Source organism: Crocodylus siamensis, chromosome 4 (genome assembly GCF_052110815.1).
Source record: "Crocodylus siamensis isolate JL-2025a chromosome 4, ASM5211081v1, whole genome shotgun sequence".
Classification (NCBI taxonomy): domain Eukaryota; kingdom Metazoa; phylum Chordata; order Crocodylia; family Crocodylidae; genus Crocodylus; species Crocodylus siamensis.
In genome coordinates this window covers 214249676-214269151 of record NC_143398.1, presented here as the reverse complement: position 1 = coordinate 214269151, position 19476 = coordinate 214249676, and the positions used below count along the sequence as shown (strand labels likewise).

The following is a 19476-nucleotide window of genomic DNA, read 5'->3' as shown; positions in this document are numbered from 1 at the left end:
TTTCCATCTCCAGAGGCAGGAGAGTTTGAGACGAGGCAGCAGATCAAAGGGCTCCCTTGAGAATAGTAGATACAGGACCACCAGTGTTCAGTCATGACATTGTGCCTTCAAGGTTCCTTTGAGAATGGTTTCCTTTAATTTTTCTTTCTTTACAGACAGTTTCTTGCAGCTCTTGCTGACCTCCGAGAAGCCATAAAGCTGTGTCCTAGTAATCAAGAAATACAAAGGCTCCTGGCTCGAGTAGAAGAGGAATGCAAACAGTTCCAGAGAACCCAGCAGCAGAAGAGGCAGTCTCCTCAGCCGGCACAGCAGAACTCTGACAATGAAGAGGAGGCTCTTGTCCAAGGTTTGAATGATCGTATGGGTCTTGAAGAAATAGAAGAGGAAGAATTGCCATACCATGATGAGTCCATTCCACCTTCACAGAGGCTGCAGCATTCCCTGGCTGCTTCACCTTACAGTAGGACCCTTCAAGAAGGCCTTCAGCAGAAAGCCAGACCAGCATCCCCCCAGAACAGAGCAGGAAGTAAATATCTGAGAGAGCCGGGTTTGATCATGCAGCCTACAAAGCAAGCACAGATTGTAAAAACAAATCAGCATTTGAGCTCTACACAGTCAGGGCTGAGAACTGGAAGTGGTCAGTATAGTACAAAGACACAGTCATCTTTTCAGCATCTTCCCTCAAGTCCAATGCCAGCCCGACACCCTGGAAATCTGGCCAACAGTAAAAGTCAGTTTATAGATGGGACAAACACTGTATCATCTGGAAACATTCCCACAGGAGCCTGCTCTGGCCTCTACAGTGAAAGGTTAGCATCTAACCAGTTCTCCCATTTACAGCACAGTGAGAGTACATCTGCTCACTCATTCACAAGTAAGTCCAAAACCACTGACAGGCCAGCAGCCATGGAGAAAGCAGCACCCACCCAAGGAGTTCAAATGCATTTCAGTGAAGCAAGGCCGCAAGGGCCTGGAACAAGTGCTGTCTCTTCTAGCTCTGCATCTGGCAGCTTGATTGTTTCCAGCTCTTCCAACAGTTTAACTTCAAGCAACAGCTTTTCAGATAACATGAAAGGACTAGGGCCAGATGTTCGAATTAAGGAAAATAAACCTAGCCAAGGTCTAAGTGGTACAACCGAACATAGACCACGCAATACCCCATTTATGGGGATCATGGATAAGACTGCCAGGTTTCAGCAGCAGAGCAGTCAAACAAATCGCACTTGGAATTGCCAGGTATCTGAAGGATTGCTACCAAATGCTTCTGGTGGGGGCATTCAGTCCACAACCTGCGAGCAGTTTTCTGGCAAACAGCCCAGTGGATGCAGTAATTTAACCAAAACCTCCTCTACAGCTATGGCCCCTGGAGAAGGTATCCAAAATGGAATGCAGGCTAAAGAACTCAAAGAGCTCAAGAGCCAAATGCCTGCCCACTCTCAAGACAGCAGGACATCTAAGCCTGTCTCCCATTTGTTTCCAGATGCTCTGTCTAAACAACAGTCCCATATTAATAAGGAAGGCCATTTAAGTCATGTCTCTTCTGCAAAACCAAAGCGTTCATTTGTTGAGTCTAATGTATGAATAGAATATATCCTTTTGTATAACGAACAGAATAATAAACAACATGCTCTTGTAAACTCGGTGCATAACAGCATATTGATTGCTTTCATTAATCACTAATATAGGGCTGTTTCATCATCATAGACTATTGTTCCTAAATTAAATATTTAATTACCTGGCCACTTCTCCAAGTCTGAGTAGGTTGTCCAAGTTGGCCAGTAGTACTAACAAAATACAGGATACAACCACTTTCTTACACTATTTGCTATTTCCACAGCATAGGAATATTAACTGGAATGTCAAGTTTAGTTGGAAACAATTGACTCATGCATACGTGGTCAACTAGGCTTATGAATGCATCACATTAGGACCTCAAACATGGAAATTATTTACTTTCCATTATATCCTGGTTATTGTAAGATTTTAACATTTTCACCTTATATAGGGTTTTAATTATGGCTTCTGATTGTCTATCTCAATAATCAGCCATCCCTCTTTCCAGTGCTTAAAGCATTTGAGTCCCACAACAGTGTTATAAATAAGGATGGAATTCATGGTATAACATACCGGTCTGTAAATGAATGCTTTTATCCAAAAGCTATTGTATGATTTTTATCAGTTTTCTAGCAGGATATAATTGGGTTGCATAATGTAAATTTAGGAACTTTTCAAGTCATTTGTGTAAGAGTATAATCTACAAGCAGCCATGTGGTAACATGTAAATATAATTTTATCTTTTGTTTTAGTTTCTATAAGAAACCAAGTAAGATCTGGAGAAACACAAGGACAGATTTGCATGCATTTTTAAAGGCTTCAACTTTCCTGGTTATTGCACTGAATTATACTATATTATGGCATGTTAACAATATAACCGTAACCGCACTTTATATAGTTTATCTAAACACCTCTGAGGTGCTACCTTAATGCAAAATGATGCATCATTCATTCATGGAGGAAAGGTACAGGAATGAAATACTTTATTAAAATGATTTTATAGGAAACCTGATGTATTATTTTGAAGGTATGAAGATGAAAGTTTGAGGAAAAGTGTATGTGCAGATACTTTCTAGGATGGAGTTGTGAGGTTTTTCATAGAAAAAGGTTCTATATTTGCAAGAATGTTTTCAAAATGAATGGCTGTAATGACATTCCTGTGAGTGTAATTAAGATCTGTATTGTACAAGTTGGAGTATTCAGTCACTTTTCATCTTTTATTCCCATGTACAGTGTGTATGTACATTGTAAAAACAGCCTTACACATTTTTTACAAATTCCTGAATGAGTCTGCATTATGCTCTAGCTTATTTATTGTTTCTTGGTTATTTGTACAAGTCTTATGTTATTCTTGTTCTGTAGTTCTGTTTTTTGCACAGCTACTGTATTTTTCCATATGAAATAAAGACTATTAATATAGTCTTGGATTGAGAGGTACTCTTTGATGTGTAAACTGAGTTGTAAAACAGCTGACATCAATTAGAGCAAGTTGCGCAGTCATCCCCTCTACACCTGAGAGAACACTTGAATGGGAGCATTTTGAGTGATAACGCTCATTCTCTAGATTTCAGTCATCAGTAAGTGAAGTTTTGTAGGTAAGAGACTTCTTCACCTTCAACTTCACCAGTATTGCAGTAACCTGTACTGAAACAACAGAGCTCTAAATCGTGAGATCTGACTTGATCCCCAGATGGAAGACTGCAGTTGTGGAGCTGAGCCACAGTCATTGAGGACACAAGGAAACAGGTTACTGTGTTAAATGTCAAAAAACATATTCTCAAGGAGTGTTTAAGACTCAAGATCCAAGAACTCCTCCCATGTTCCAGACTGTTAGGGCGAGAGGCTATTTTGGACAATACTTAAGAAGCTGTCTGCTAACAGTTCAGACTTGCTTTAAGGGCTTGTCCACATCTCAAAATTATACAAGTATCAGGTAGAACTTGCGTATAATGGTGAACCCAAAGTAATAGTTGTAGCTGCTATAACTGGGTCAGTGCTTTGTTTTCTGATAAAAAAAATAACTAGAAAGGCAATGTGATATGTTGCTTTGGAACTGATTCTTCTGCCCCTCAGTGTAGATTAGTTTAGGAGTGGGTGGGAAGTAGTAGTTATGCCAAGAGGTGGAACCAATCTCCTCTTGATTTAGAACAAGTCCAAAACCTTACGCAGCCTGGATTCTTCTTTTAAATCGAGGGTTTGCCTGAACTGAATTTACTTGCATCAGCCAGAGCTACTAAGGAACCTGGTGCTGATGGAAATAAGTCAAACTTTTCCTTGACACTTCTAAAGTAAATTGGATTTGAGACCCCCTTTGCCACAGAAGCAGGGTCACTCACCTTTGTCCAGACGGGCTGCTGTCTGAGACAGCCAAAGTCTATGCTTTCTTTCCTCTGAAGTTCTCGGCTGTTAAGAAAAAAACCCACCTGACAAAGCTGTAAGAGGAATATATAATACTGTCAGTACCTGCTGGAAGACTGAAGAAAACGGGGGGAAGCACTGCTTATTTACAGGAGAGGTAGGTTAATACCTCCATTGTTCCTTCTCTTCAGCTTTTGCACTCAAGTGCAAAAAAGTGTCACTCAAGATCAGGCAGCCTGCAGAAACTGGGTGAAGTGAATCTAGTTAATCTTGTAAAAACTTTAAGCAGTGACTTCCCACCAGATGAAGAATGTCTTGTTCTTTGTTCCCTGTTGTTGAAGAGGTCATGAAAAAAGCAGAGCAGGCATGCAAGAGGGTAGAGCAGGGTGTGTAAAAGAAATAAACAAAGTCCTTTGGGTACCCAGGATCATGCCTGGATATGAATCCCCTAGTGTGCAGGAGGATGGAAGGGATTATCTCCTCATTCATTCTCTCACACTGTGGTCACTTATTTACCATATTATAAGGAGGTTGTCATTTACTGCCTGGTCATTTTTCCCTAAAGTTCTCAAGCAATATATTATGCAGAACTAATTTAATGACCGCAACTGCACAGAGAAATGGTACTGAGTTGGGTGTAAGATGCCAAAAAGAAAGCACCAAATCGAGTCTGTGCACACCTTGGCCATTTGTTTAAACAAAGGAGACAAATCCACCAACAAAAGGGTTGCAAGTCTCTTATTAACCCTCTCTGTCCCAAGTGAGCAATTGTTATTTTTTAAGCCCAGTTCTATCACTTAACTTTGGGTTTTTGAAAGCCAAGGTTCTCTAAGAAGTAGTTCAAAAGTACTGCTGCTTCTTAAGAGCTCAGTAGCTCTAAATCAGCCTGTTGTTGGGCAACTCCCCCACTCCTACTGGGATATATCCAGCAGGAGGGGCTGAACCATTCATCTCTTGCACTGAATGGGGCAGCAGGTAATACGTAATCATGCAATTAAAGGCAACCTTATTACAGAGTGCTTGGCTTTGTAAAGTTTTTATTTTGTTATGGTTAAATCAAGTTTTTTGACACACACTCACATCCACTCAAAGGACAGACATTAAAATACTGGCAATTGTAACAACTTTATTTTGAAACATGCATATTATCAATTAGCCTGTTTTTTCTTATAAAAACAGTACAAGGTAATTCAAGTTCTAGTATTAAAAAAAATATTTTCAGTAGTTTACATGAGGTGCCCAAATGTACGTTCTATTATTTTTTTTGTGTGACTTCTGAATTTCAAGGCCTTTGCTGGAGTTCCAGCCTGAAGACACCAGAAACAGAAGCTTACCTTTTTTCTTTCCAGCATTTTAAAATGTCTGATAGAGCTGTTTTCTTCAACTACCTACAGTTTCAATTCAGTTAGTTTCAAAGAATAGCTGGGGCATTCAAGATTAAGTTGTTTCATTATATTTCTGCTGAGTCTCCAGCCAGCGACTGATGGCCATTTTCAGAGTCCTGTTTGGGGTAAGCACAAGAGACTGGAGAGGGAGATTTGTCATGGGACTAGACCGTCTCTTGTTGCTGATCCAATTTTCCATTGCCTCCTTCTCATAGGAATAGCCGTCTATAAAGAGAAAAATATATAGCAACGTCATTCCACAGATCTTAAGTTACTGAATTTTAAGCCTGTGATGCAGGGAAGCATTATTTCCAGATGAAAAAACAGAGACACAGAAAGGTGATGTGACAAAGGTCACACTAATATCCTACCTGGTCTTAACTCACCAGACCCCACCCCTATCTCTTATTCAGGATGGATTTGTATCAGTGGTTCTAAACATGTGTGCCCATGGGAGGCCCTTTCAGTATAGGCCTGCCTGCTTCATGCCCAGCCACACCAGGGAGGGCTGAGGCAGGAGTGCCACCTCATGTTGCAGCCCTTCCCCACCATGCTCCTCCTGGAAACTGGGGTGCAGGGACAGTTCCACCTGTTTTCTGTATGGCATCCAGAAGATGCCACACAGGATCACAGTGAGATGAGCTGCAGCAGGAGTGGGTTCTTCTACCTTAGCCCTTCCCAGCACGATGATGCACAAGGCACTTTTTGCTGGTTAAGAACCAATGAAGTAAGTTGAGGCAGCACAACAGCAGTTGTCAAATGGGGTCCTGCTACATTCAAAACAAGTTGAGAGGCAAGTTGAGAACCACCAGCTTGTACCATCTAAACCTTTATTTCTGTCACAAAAAGTAAATGCTTTCATAGGTTCATAGATGCTAGGGTCAGAAGGGACCTCAACAGGTCATCGAGTCTGACACCCTGTCTAGGCAGGAAAGTGCTGGGGTACAGTGACCCCAGCCAGATGCCTATCCAGCCTTCTCTTAAACACCCCCAAGGTAGGGGAGAGCACCACCGCACTTTGCCCATTCCACATTCAAGCCTTAATCTGCTCTCTGTCAGTCTGTGACCACTGTTCCTTGTTACCCCAAGAGGCACCCTGGTGAACATCTCTGATCCATTGCTGCATCCCCTTAATGAATTTGTAAGCAGCCACAAGACTGCCTTTCAGCTTTCTCTTGTGGAGGCTGAAGAGGTCCGGGTCCCTCAGTCTCTCCTCCTTGGGCTTGCCCTGCAAGCCCCTATCCATATAAGTGGCCCTCCTCTGAACTCTCGAGTCTATCAACATCCTTCTTGAAGTATGACACCCAAAACCGGATGCAGCACTCCAACTGTGGTCTGACTGATGCCGCATAGAGGGGAAGTATCACCTCGGTTCTATTTGTCACGCATCTGCTGATGCATGATAAAGTGCGGTCAGCTTTGCCGATGATTTCATCACACTGACGACTCTTGTTCCTGTTGGAGTCCACTATGACTCCAAGATCCCTTTCCGCTTCTGTGCTGCTGAGAGGGTCACTTCCCAGCCGGTAGGTGTGCTGGATATTTTTGGGCCCTAGGTGCAGCACGCTGCACTTGTACTTGTTATACTGCCCACTTTTCTAACCTGTCCAGGTATGCCTGTAATTGTTCCCTACCCTCCGGCATGTGCACTTCAACCCACAATTTAGTATCATCCGCAAACTTGGACACAGTACACTTCACCCCCACGTCCAAGTCACTGATGAAAATATTGAAGAGTACAGGTCCAAAGACTGAACCCTGTGGGACCCCACTACCCACTTCCTTCCAAGTCTATACCAACCCGTCTACTACTACTCTCTGTGTGTGACCACTAAGCCAATTTGCCACCCACCAGACCTTGTAAACATCTGTCACAGCATCTTAATTTTTTTGAGAATGGGATGAGATACCGTATGGAAGGCCTTGCTACAATCCAAGTAAACAACATCCACCTCTACTCCTGTGTCTAAGCATTTTGTGACCCTGTCATAAAACGAAACCAGGTTGGTCAGGCATAATCTACCTACTACAAATCCATGCTGGTTTCCCTGCTGCATTATTTTTCCCACTGGACTCCCACAAATATAATCCTTCATAATCTTTTCAAAGGCCTTTCCAAGGATGGAGGTGAGCCTGACTGGCCTATAAATTACTTGGATCCTTCTTCAAAATAGGAACCACATTGGCTCTTTTCCAGTCTTCCAGGATCTGACCCAAGCACCATGAGCACTCAAACAGCTGTGCCAGTGGTTCTGCTATGACTCCAGCCAATTCCTCCAGTACCCTCAGATGCAGCTCACCTGGGCCTGCTGACTTAAACACATCCAGTCCATCCAAGTGACTCTGCACCAAGTCAGCATTGACAGTCGGTAGGCAGGTGTCCCTCTGATGCCCATCTAAGAACCCATTAGGAGACTTATCTTGACCCCTGTTCAAGAACACTGAGGCAAAAAACTCACTGAATAGCTCAGCCTTGTCCCCCCGGTCTGTCATTAATTGCTACTTCTTGTTCAGCAGGGGTCCTATGCTATTCTGTGCCTTCCTTTTACTTCCTACATACCTAAAGACAGACTTTTTGTTATCTTTAATTTCTGTTGCTAGCCTCAGCTCTGTAGTTGCTTTGGCCTTTCTAACTGCCTCCCTGCAAGTATGGACCAAGTAGGTATACTCCTCCTTTGTAGCTTCCCTCTGCTTCCACTGCCCATACGCCTTCTTTTTTACCCTTAGGCTCCCCTGGATTTCCCTGTTTAGCCAAGGAAGTTTTTTGGCTCCTTTCCCCTTTTTCCCCTCGTACTGGGATCAGGTCCCTCTGCAGCCGAAGGATTGCTTCCTTTAGGAACGACCATCCTTCCTGGACTCCCATTTTGTCAATACTCTTATCCTGCAGTGTCACTGACCAGACTTCTAAGCACACTGAAGTTACCCTTCCTAAAGTCAAGCACTTCCACCATACTAGTTCTCTTCCCCACCCTATGCCGTATGGTGAATTCAACTGATTGGTGGTCACTGTCCCCAAAGTGACCACGAATCTGCAGCTCCCTTACCGGGTCCTCCCCCATCACCAACACCAAGTCCAGTAAGACATTCCCCCTAGCAGGACCATAGGTGAAGGTCCTGCACTCAGGTTAATGGTTGGATTTGGCTGACTGCTCCTCCCAGCAGATGTCAGGGTAGTTTAGGTCTCCTCATGTGTAGCAGGGCACACGAGCCCTCGGCTTCGCCTGACCCCACCCAGAGGAGTAGGAGCAGTGAGACCAAGCCAGCAGCACCAGCAAGGTAAGCTGGGCAGGAGGGAAGAGGAGCTGCCAGCTGTAGGGAATCAGGAAGGGGTTTTTAGTCACGCCGGGCAGGAGCTGTGTGAACAGGCCCCACAAACAGGTGTGCTCTTCAGGGGCACACCAGATTGTGTGTGGGAGTTCGCACAAGGGGGAGAGCGGGGGGAGAGCAGGAGGCCTGAAACTCCACGCATCAGAGTTCCTGACTTCAGACAGAGTCTTCAGTAAGTGCACGTGAGGGAGTCTTAATGGAGGTGGTGACTGAGCACAACTAGGGACCCACCCGGGGCTCCTCTGAGGCCTCCACCCAGACAGAGCCCGTGGGTGGGTTGGTGGCACCCAGACCCCTTGGCAGGGGAATTTAATTTCAATGGAAGTAAGAGTTGTTCAGTTACAGGTTAAATATGTAAAGTAAAACAATTATGTTTGGTCCTACTGTACTGCACATCAGCATCAAATATAACTACTGTACAGCCAATTACTTTTCAAATTATGTTGGTTTTAGTCAAACCCAAAACATTTGAAGTATTTTCTATAACAAGTGTAGCCTGCTGCATCTCTAGTATAATTATAAAAATCTTGCAAATTGGGGAAAGATAAATTATATTCAAGTGAGTTAACTGATGACTGTAAAAAAAATCCCACCTATATTAAGGCATCCTTACTCATAGCTCCAGTGTGATAAAAGCCTGCCCCCAAACAGGCCACATGGATCTCCAACTGATTTACCTGTAAAGACGTCCACTGAAGCATTTCAGACTTCAGTGGCTAATCCCTTTCAGTCCAGAAAAGAAACATGCTGGATTTGGACGAGAGCTATACCAGGACAGCTTTCTAACCACAAATCCCTGACTGAGAGCCATACTGGGCAAAAGATCTAGACTGGATGCATGTACACAGGCAAAAACACTGCTAATACAACATAAAATCCGTTTGGGGAATGTGTTTAAATTATGCTGCCAAAATAACTCTTCTGTTGGGTGCAATTATACTGACATGCCTTTGTGGATAAACAACTGTAGACAAGGCCTAATGATCTAAAGTTTAACTACCATATACATTTTTCTGATGTCCTTAGCTGAACTAAACAGGTATGGAATAGATCATGCCAGTGGTTGGCAAGCTTTTCATGGTGTGGGCTGGAATGACCCAGTCTGACCCAGGAGCAGGTGGGCCCCAGGATCCAGGCACTAATGTTTATCTCCATGGTGGCATGGGGAGAGCAACCAACACCCAAGTCCTATGTTCGGGGGCTGGATTGAATGGTTCTGTAGGCAGTAGGTTACCAACCCTGGCTTATACTCATGAACACTGCAATCCAGTGACTCCTGCTGTGTAGACAGACTGAGTTAGCTTGAGTACTGATGGCATAGGTATAGTGGCAAAGGCTTCAACCACCAAGAATCTGTATGGGCTTGCACAGCCTGCACTGAAGCCCCTGCAACTGCAGCTAGATGGTGCCTGGGGCCTGTCTGGATTACAGGAAGATGCTCAACAGTTCTGTTTTGCTTTCAATTTTTTATACTGAAAACTCAGGCAGGTGTTAGATATAGTAAATAGAAGGAGTGAAATCCTACGCCACTGAAGTCAACAGAAAAGAGTCAGGATTTCACCCCACAATTTTATGTTACCTCGCTCTAGAGGTACCAACCATGAGACAGTTCAATGTTTCAGTTAGCTACAAGTGACCCTTTGAAATTCAGATACTTAATAACAGATTCTGATGCCTCATATCAAACCGGTCCTCAGGAAGATCTTGGAGAAAATCATCAAGGAGCACATCTGTGGGGAGCCTGCAGGGGAGATCATGCTCAGGGGCAACCAGCATGGGTTCAAAGGCAGGTCCTGCCTGACCAACCTGTTTGCCTTTTATGACCAGGTAACTGAATCCTTGGATACTGGTGTTGCTGTTGACATAGTGTCAAAGGCCTTCTTAAAGTCTAGAAAGACTGTCTCTAACCCCATTCTCATTAATAAATTAAGCAACTGTGGCATTGATGCCTACACAGTTGGATGGGTAAAAACTGGTTGATGGGGCACACCCAGAGAGTAGTGGTGGATGGGTCGTACTCAACCTGACGAGATATGAGCAGTGGGGTCCCCCAGGGCTCAGTCCTTGGACCTGCACTGTTTAACATCTTCATCAGCGACTTGGACAAGGGGGTTGAAAGCACACTGTCCAAGTTTGCTGATGACACTAAGATGTGGGGCGAGGTGGACACACTTGAAGGGAGAGAGAGGCTGCAACTAGATTTAGACAGACTACAAAAGTGGGCAGATGAGAATAGGATGGGGTTCAATGCACATACATGCAGGGTGCTGCACCTTGGGAGAAGGAATCCACAGTACAGATGCAGGCTGGGGAGTTCCCCTCTTGAAAGCACAGAGGCAGAAAGGGATCTTGGAGTCATTATCGACTCCAGGATGAACATGAGCCACCAATGCCAGACCACAGGCAGCAAGGCCAGCCATATCTTGTCATGCATCCAAAGATGCATCTCAAACTGGTCCAGAGAGGTGGTGATACTCCCCCTCTATGCAACATTGGTCAGGCCGCAATTGGAGTACTGCATCCAGTACTGGGCGCCGCAATTTAAAAAGGATGTGGACAGCCTGGAGAGAGTTCAGAGGAGGGCCACCTGCTTGGTAAGAGGGCAGCACAACAGGCCCTATAAGGAGAGACTGAGGGACCTGAACCTGTTTAGCCTCAACAAGAGGAGGCTGAGAAGGGACCCAGTGGCTGCCTACAAACTCATCAGGGGAGATCATCAGCAAATAGGAAGAGCCCTATTCTCCCCAGCACCACCTGGGGTGACGAGGAACAGTGGTAATAAGCTGATGGAGAATAGGTTTAGGTTAGAGGTCAGGAGGCAATATTTTACAGTTAAGGTGGCCAGAATCTGGAACCAACTTCCCAGGGAAGTGGTCCTCGCCCCTACCTCGGGTAAATTAATAAAGAGGTTAGATGATCACCTGTCTGGAGTCTTGTGAACCCAGCATTCATTCCTGCCTGTGGCAGAGGGTCAGGCTAGATGATCTGTTCAGGTCCCTCCTGACCCTAGCTACTATGAAACTATGAAATACTTTTACAAAAAGTACTAAAAGTATTGCTAAGTGTTCTTCAAACAATGTCTTATTTTAGTAGCAAGTAACTTAATATAAGCTCCTATTCAGTTCTCTGAGACCACATTTTGTCTTTTACTTATGCAAGGTATTCTCTACCTGTAGGGAATAGTCTCTTTAATCATCCTAAATAATTCTATGTTCCTAATAAGCAACTAACTACTGACTGATAAGATATACTTCTGAAAAGGCAACTACAAAGTCTTTTCTTTGGTGTGTTATTTTTTAATTCTACACCTGATCTGAGCCAGAAAGGCCAAAACATGATTCAGCCTCTTATCTCACACAGGCAGAATAAAGTACAAAACTAGAAGTCATCTTAACAAGGCATCTGCTAAAACACTTATCTATGGCTATTACTGATTCAAATCCACAATGTTTAATTGCAGCTCAATCAAAGATAATCAACTTATTTCCTTGTTAGCAAAAATGTACTGTTGCTTTTAAACTTTTCACATATGTATTCATCCAGTATGTTAGACTATGAGAGATATCAACTAGGCAACTTTTCAAAATAAAATGTTACCTGAAACCAGTTTCAGATAGTACTTGTTTTATTCTTGGTACTTCTCTAGAGAAAAGATTTTTTTTAAATAGGCAATCAGCTTTCCATGGAATTAAAAATATTAGAATAAAACAAAGTGATTCTGTGGAAGAATGAACATTATTTTCTATTGGTGAACAAATATGTCCCCTTGAGCATTTGATAAGTGAAGAAAGCAGGGATTCTCAGCAGATCTATTCTATCACTAATTACATTTCAATACAGGCTTTAAAATTGTTTTGCAAAGTTCATCACAAAGCTGTCAAAGGAATCATCAGAGCTGCTAGGCAAAGTCCCCTGTGCCCATAGCCTTTCATGTATAAATAAGAAGCACTGAAAGAGTGACGTGACTAGCCAGTAAATTGCAATTGACAATCTGCATTTTAACAACAGCGTTCACTCAGTTCCTTTAAAAAATTCATGTATGCATTGACAGTTTACTGCAAATGCGGTTGCTTAGCTATGTTTAAGTCAAACACATTTTCTCTAAAAGTAAACATAGACAACAAAACATTTTAGAGGAAATATAATGCATTATGGTGAGCCTCAATAAACATTTGCAACTAATTTTGTTTTCATACCTTCACAATGGACCTTTAAAATAGGAAATGTATCAAAATATTTATATTTTGCATACTTAAGGTTATTGAGTGTGATCAAAGAGAAAAAAAATAAAGGGTTTTAAAATATTAATAACACATTGACTGTAAAAGATTTGAATAGATTTCATATGTCTCTCACAATATAATTAATCTCACTGCAATATAGTTACAAAGAAACTTCTAACTATACTGATGCAGAATAGCAGGGAAGGAGAGGGGTTACAGCCATGTTTTACCTGACTGCATGAATGAAATATGACTACTGAAGAATATTCTTCAAATGCAGTAAATTTGGAAGCTAAGCCACTAATGTAAGTCAAAGTTTTAGATCACTTAAATGAATATTTTCAATTAGCAAGGTCCAAGCTTAATCTCTCAATAAATGCTAATTGAATATTATCAAACATTTCTTCTTAATTCTGTATCCCCCTACGAGATAGGAAACACAAAAAGAGACATGAAAAGACATTACAAAAATTAGAATCTGAAACTGATTATGGCTAGATTGGAAAGTGAAACTAAACCTCTTAATAAAATGAACAGAAAAAAAGCTGCACAAGCTCCACTATTGCTTTTACTTCATTGTCCATTTTCCTCCCCACTCCCATTTAATAATGTGTGGAGTCCAATTTTCAATATCATTTACATACAGGAACAGCTATCACAATGCCAACTGGTGTCTTATGTTTAGGCACCTAGTTGCCCATGGCTATAAATCCATGGCCCTAAGTAAGAAGTTAGGTTCTCTGTAAAATGCACCTAGAAGAGTGGTACTCAGCCTTAGGGTGCCTATACACAAGGCTGCTTCAACATGTTGTAATTACAGCATGTCAGAGCAGGCTTGATTTATCAAATCTGCTGGAGTGTGGTAATTACCACTCTAACAGACCCAAGTGTCTCGTACATCAGCTTCCCTATGCTTAAAAATGGCGGCGGAAGCACTTTAAAGCTTGTTGAACTAACTTTAGTTAAAGCAACCCGACCGTCATTTTCAAGGTAGCCCTCAGAAAATGCCAGCCCTGTAGTTTTCACTCATTTTTTCGCTACAGAATGGTCACAACAAGTAAGACTGTTTTTAATGCCATGGATTCATATTTGAAATCTCTGGGCTTATCTTGTAAATCATGCTTGCACACAGAAGTTCTAACATTGCGTGACATCCCATGGCACCCCTGAAAGGCTCTCAGGGTGCCATGCCACCTTGGTTAAGAAACAATGATCTCGAGTCTAAGGTGCCTAAGCAAAGAGATCACAGAAAGCCACACTGAGAAGGCAGGGGTCTAAGCTAGCCAACTGGAAATGGCAAGGAGAGGAAGCAAACCTTCAGAACACCCCTCTCAGTGGTAAGCCTATCAGAGTCAGATTCACACCTGTGACCGGTTTTGTAGCTTGGTGCCAATGCTAGCCCTTTATCATGCATTGCAGGTGGAAGAAAAGATGGTACCGTCATCCCTCTTTTATGCAATATACCAGTGGTTAAAATACACTTAGTTTTACCTTTTTTGGTACAATTCAAATACATCCATTTAGCATTCTTCACGATACATGTCAATTAACAATTCTCCAGCATTTATCTTTTACACCTGAACAATGTGCTTTGATAAAAGCTGCTTACAGACATACCTGATGCAATAACAGGATCCTTCATAAGCTCCCTAGTTATGGGGCATAAGAATTCATCAGGAATTCCAACAGAAACAGAATCCATCTTGATGCTCAACTCTTCAATTTTCCGGATGACTTTACTGCGTAGACCCAGAGACTCTGAAAAGGTGATTCTTAGGTTAGCAGCTGTGGTAAATATATTCCCATTGCCATATTAACCCTTGAACCCAGCTGACAGATATCACTTACCAATGCAAACTAGAAATCACTGCCTATATTTCAGGAGCTGTGCAAATACATCTTTTTCTGTTTTTTCTCTCTCACACGTTTGTTACCATGTTTCTAAGGTATGAGACAGTGCCTAAACTACGCATTTAAAAATATGTAAAATGGTTATGCGTTTGTAGCACAATTCAAAATGACACCTATTTTCCTACTGTGGAAAGGGCCAAGGAGTTAACCATGACTAAATAACAGCAGATGTTAAAAACAGGGTCATGTTCAAAATATATACATCTTTATATTAGAATAAATCCAGAAATTTTACTTCCGTTTGGACTAGTAGTTTTGCCTCAAAGCTACAAGGAAGCACTACTTATCCTGAACCTGGATTTCTTCTAACTGATTGCTGTGTTTTCCAATCATCACCAGGTGCTAGGGGTTCAGTTTTTACTTAAGCAGGAAACTGAGTGCAAGTCAGCTGAAGATTAGGTTCTCTCCCTGAATGTCAGAAGGTACAGTATTTTAATGTCAGGCAGCTGACACACACTTACTTTACGCCCTGCCCTACCCAGCTGCTCTCTAGACCTCTGTGGCTTCGGTTACCCCAGGATCAGTAAGTCTGGATGTCACCTTTCTGTTTAACTTCTGGCACATAGCCAGAATCTGTCCCTTTGCACTCAGATATTTCACTAACCCACTTGCCTAGATTTTCTGTCACCCCTGTGCCATGCCTGCTCCTCATCCTTAAAACAACCTGTGCAGATGCCTTAAACCTGCTCACTCTCCAAGATAAATCATATCTGTGTGACCTGACACAGAATATTTAGGAAATCATTACCATGGTAATACCATGTGGCACCACAAGCACTAAAGCATTTACTGCTGCACCAATATAAACTTTAAAGGTTGCCTACAGGCAGGCTGAAGACCGTAACCACACCTCAGAAAATGTTCAAGCCACCTGTTCATACTATGAAGTGCTAGACAGATTTTTAGCATGGGACCATGGAATCTGGTCACCCCCAATTTCTCCAAAACTAAGTTACGCCAGGGCTGTCTGTCATCTGTCCATCCTCTGAGTTACAGCTTTCTCTTATATGCTTTTTCTCTAATCCTCCTCTACAAAGCCATTGCAGTCCACTGCTTAGCTGGCTGGACCTTGATTCCCCCCACCCTGTCCTAAAAAGCTGTGTCATAACTGCCAATTTCCAGATTCAAAACACAACTTTTGACATACAAATGTATTCGCTTAGTCCGGAGCCATGCATAGCTCTGCACACTGGGCTTTATACACTGATTTTCGATAAATCAGGTGATTGAAACAAAATCAGGGCAAGTTTGTTATGTTTACAACCTCATCATTAAACACTTTTTTGGTAAAAATCTTTAAATAGCAACAAATCCCAGAATGGCTTCTGAGATCAATATTCATCCTAGACTCTTTTAGTATCAATAAACTTCTAAAACTTTGTTTACGCATAAAACCTTTATCAATGTATTTTCAGAATGTATCAAGTCATAACTGGTACCATCCAAAGTACAAGCAGGCAGCAAACACACAGTAACTGCAGATCACAAGGCACAAAACACTGTTATTTCCTGTCAGTGCCCAAATGTCACTGCAAAATGGCATTACTTGGAGTAGTAAACTTTGAACATGTTTGCAGGGGACATGAAAATTTAAGGACAGAAAGGGTCTAGAAAGGCTCCTTTATGTCCCAAGTAGGTGGAATGCCTTTCCAGCTGCAGAGACCATCAGAAGGCACCATGTTAGTGAACAGCAATAATGTGCATCTTGCAGGTCTCCCCCAAGCCTCCATGAACAGGTACTAACTTTGCTGTTCCATAGCACATATAAGGACACATTTTCCGAAGTAAGAGCCTACAGAAGTGCCTGGCCTCTTAGGAGCAGTCTCTCTCTCCCTGACAAGCCAGGCCACACTATGCTCTGGCATGCGGACAATATGGAACCTGGCCCCATGCAGCCCCCTTAGTGATAAATGAAATACAGAACAGCTGCAAACAAGCAGACAACCCACCAAACCAGAGAGATTTAACGCATCAGCATTTTAGTGAAAACGGAAGGAAACCTGGAAAAGGTTTCCCCTTCTTCCCACAGTGGCATTCCAAAGGTGCAAGATTAAAAAAAAACAAAACAGCTCTCTCTACTAACATGGAAATTAAACAATTAACAAAGACTGCTTCTCACTTTACTAAGGTTAGCACCAGCGGTGTCCAGACCCTTGTGGACAGAGACATTAATGCCTACTCAAAGCCTGGTAAACTTGAGAGTAAATACATGAGAGAACAAAGGAGATGTGTAGAAACTTTTCAAAGGGTCAGCAAAACTGGCAGAGGAAACAGGGTGTTCTGGAGACCAGAAAAAAAGAAAAACAATTGAGAGACCTAGAAAAAAGCGCTGACAGAAAAGGATTCAATGCTACCAATAGGTGGCAGAAAAGGGACTCTGAAAGACATTCATTTAAAGGTGCATAATGGGACCTGATCCTTCATCCCAACAATCATGCTCTGTAAGGCTTCAGTGTGCTCCTAAAGCTTGGGACACCAATTAGTAGACTGGAGATCCTGAGGCTGGGAGTACAGAGCAGCCCTTCAAGGCAGGGAGTGCTGATCAGCCACATGTTCCATTTAAAGCACAGCTGGAACCAAAGCACAAAATAATGAGACATTTTAATAACTTTGTGTCTTATTATTATTATGTGTCTGTTTAATTATGGCATTAATTGCACAAATGTGTGGTCAGGTTACTACTTAAGATGTCATTCATGTCTTTGAAAACTCATGGTGCTCAGGGGAAGTCCCAGACAATTGGAAAAGGGCAAATATAGTGCCCATCTTTAAGAAAAAGAAGGAAGATCCAGGGAACTACAGAACAGTCAACTTCACCTCTGTCCCTGGAAAAATCATGGAGCAGATCCTCAAGGAATCCATTTCTAAACACTTGGACAAGAAAATGATCAGGAACCACTGCCATGGATTCACCAAGGACGTCATGCCTGACCAACCTGATTGCCTTCTACGATGAGGTAACTGGCTGTGGATGTAGGGAAAGCAACAGACATGATACACCTCGACTTTAGCAAGGCTTTTGACATGGTCTCCCAAAGCAATCTTGCGGACAACCATAGGAAGCTGTCTGGATTGTCACGCTCAACAGGTAGTAATCAATGGCTCAATGTCTAGCTGGAAACCACTATCAAGTGGTGCCCCAGGGGTTGGTCCCGGGGCTGTTTTTGTCTTTTATCTGGAAGATGGGATGGATTGTTAACTATCTGGAAGATGGGATGGATTGCACCCTCAGGAAATTCACCAATGACACCAAGCTGGGGGGTGTAATAGATACACTGTAGGGTAGAGCTAGGATTCAGAGTGACCTAGACAAATTGGAGGATTAGGCCAAAAGAACTCTCATGAGATTCAATAAGGACAAATGCAAAGTCCTGCACTTAGGATGAAACAATCCCATGCACTGCTTCAGGCTTGGGACCAACGGGCTAAGCAGCAGCTCTGCAGAAAAAGACCTGGGGGTTACAGTGGACAATAAGCTGGAAATGAGTCAACACTGTGTCCTTGTTGCCAAGAAGGCAAACAGCATACTGGATGTTGCCAGCAGATCAAGGGAAATAATTATTTCCCTCTACTCTGCACTCGCGAGGCCACATCTGGAATACTGTGGCAGTTTTGTGTCCCCAACTATAGAAAGGATGTGGACAAGCTGGAATGAGTCCAGCAGAGAGCTGGAAAATTGAAGACATGTACCACACCATTGCACCATAACATGCGATACAAGGGACTCTGCAGCACTGGTGCCAGGGCACAGTACCCAAGTGCAGAGCCCTTGGGATTTCTGGTTTTGGTAGATGGACCAAATTAGGACGAGAACCGGAAAAAGCCCAAAATTAGGATATGTGACAACCACAGGGAGACCAATCAATGATGCCCAAAGATGAAGAGTCATCACAGAGGGAAAAATATACAAAAGGAGGAATTTGAGCAGCAAAGGGTTCCCAAGAGGGGAACCCAAGGCCACCAGGCACACCACCAGCCCATCTCACCCACCCTACTGGGGGGTGAGGGGGAGGGGAAGGGGGCCAGGCCTCAGCCTCCAAGCTGCTGACATCTGACATTCAAGGGAGGACCTCAGAGTGAACCTCACATGCTGACCAGACATACCATGACTGTGAACCCTGGGATTGGTAGATACAGAACTTATCTGCTATCACTGTGTAACAATAAAATCAACCTATTATCAAATGGAGAGGTCGTGGTTGGTCTAAGGGTTTGGGTCAGCCTAGAACAAGGTATCTAGGTCATAAATCCAGTGCCAACACAAAAGGTTTGGTGGCTGAGGCACATGACTTCTGAGGAGAGGCTGAAGGAACTGGGTTTATTTAGTCTGCAGAAGTTAAAACTATGGGGGGATTTGATAGCACTCTTTAACTACATGAAGGGTGGTTACAAAGAAGATGGAGCTAGACTGTTCTCAGCGGTGAGAGATGAGAAAACAAGGAGCAGTGGTCTCAAGTTGCAGCAAAGGAGGTTTAAGTTGGATATTAGGAAAAACTCTCACTAGGAGGGTGGTGAAGCACTGCACAGTTATCCAGAGAGGTGGTAAAATCGCTATTCTTAGGAAGTTTAAGGCCCAGTTCAACACAGCCCTGGCTGGGATCATCTAGTTGGGGATAGTCCTGCTTTAAGCAGGAGGTTAGACTAGATGACTTCCTGAGGTCCCTTCCAACCCTAATTTTCTATGATTCATTAACTAGTTAATCACATCTCAAGTGTAA

General features: G+C 42.9%; 2 protein-coding genes across 8 annotated transcripts in view; one reads left to right on the top strand and one right to left on the bottom strand.

The window, feature by feature from the left end:
• TANC1 (tetratricopeptide repeat, ankyrin repeat and coiled-coil containing 1) overlaps nucleotides 1-2981 on the top strand; it is a 201972-nt gene extending 198991 nt beyond the window's left edge. For all 7 annotated transcript variants that reach the window (XM_090045663.1, XM_090045661.1, XM_090045660.1 and 4 more), the window contains one exon: nucleotides 156-2981. In XM_090045663.1, the coding sequence (XP_089901789.1) occupies nucleotides 156-1581 (1426 nt within the window). In that variant the 3' untranslated portion in view covers nucleotides 1582-2981. The remainder of the gene's footprint in view (nucleotides 1-155) is intronic.
• Nucleotides 2982-5018: 2037 nt separating this feature from the next.
• The window catches only part of WDSUB1 (WD repeat, sterile alpha motif and U-box domain containing 1), a 68331-nt gene continuing 53873 nt past the window's right edge, over nucleotides 5019-19476 (bottom strand). Inside the window, exons 10-11 of the mRNA XM_090045659.1 lie at nucleotides 14465-14605; nucleotides 5019-5522 (exon numbers count right to left, since the gene is read on the bottom strand). Of these exons, the coding sequence (XP_089901785.1) occupies nucleotides 5350-5522; nucleotides 14465-14605 (314 nt within the window). The 3' untranslated portion in view covers nucleotides 5019-5349. The remainder of the gene's footprint in view (nucleotides 5523-14464; nucleotides 14606-19476) is intronic.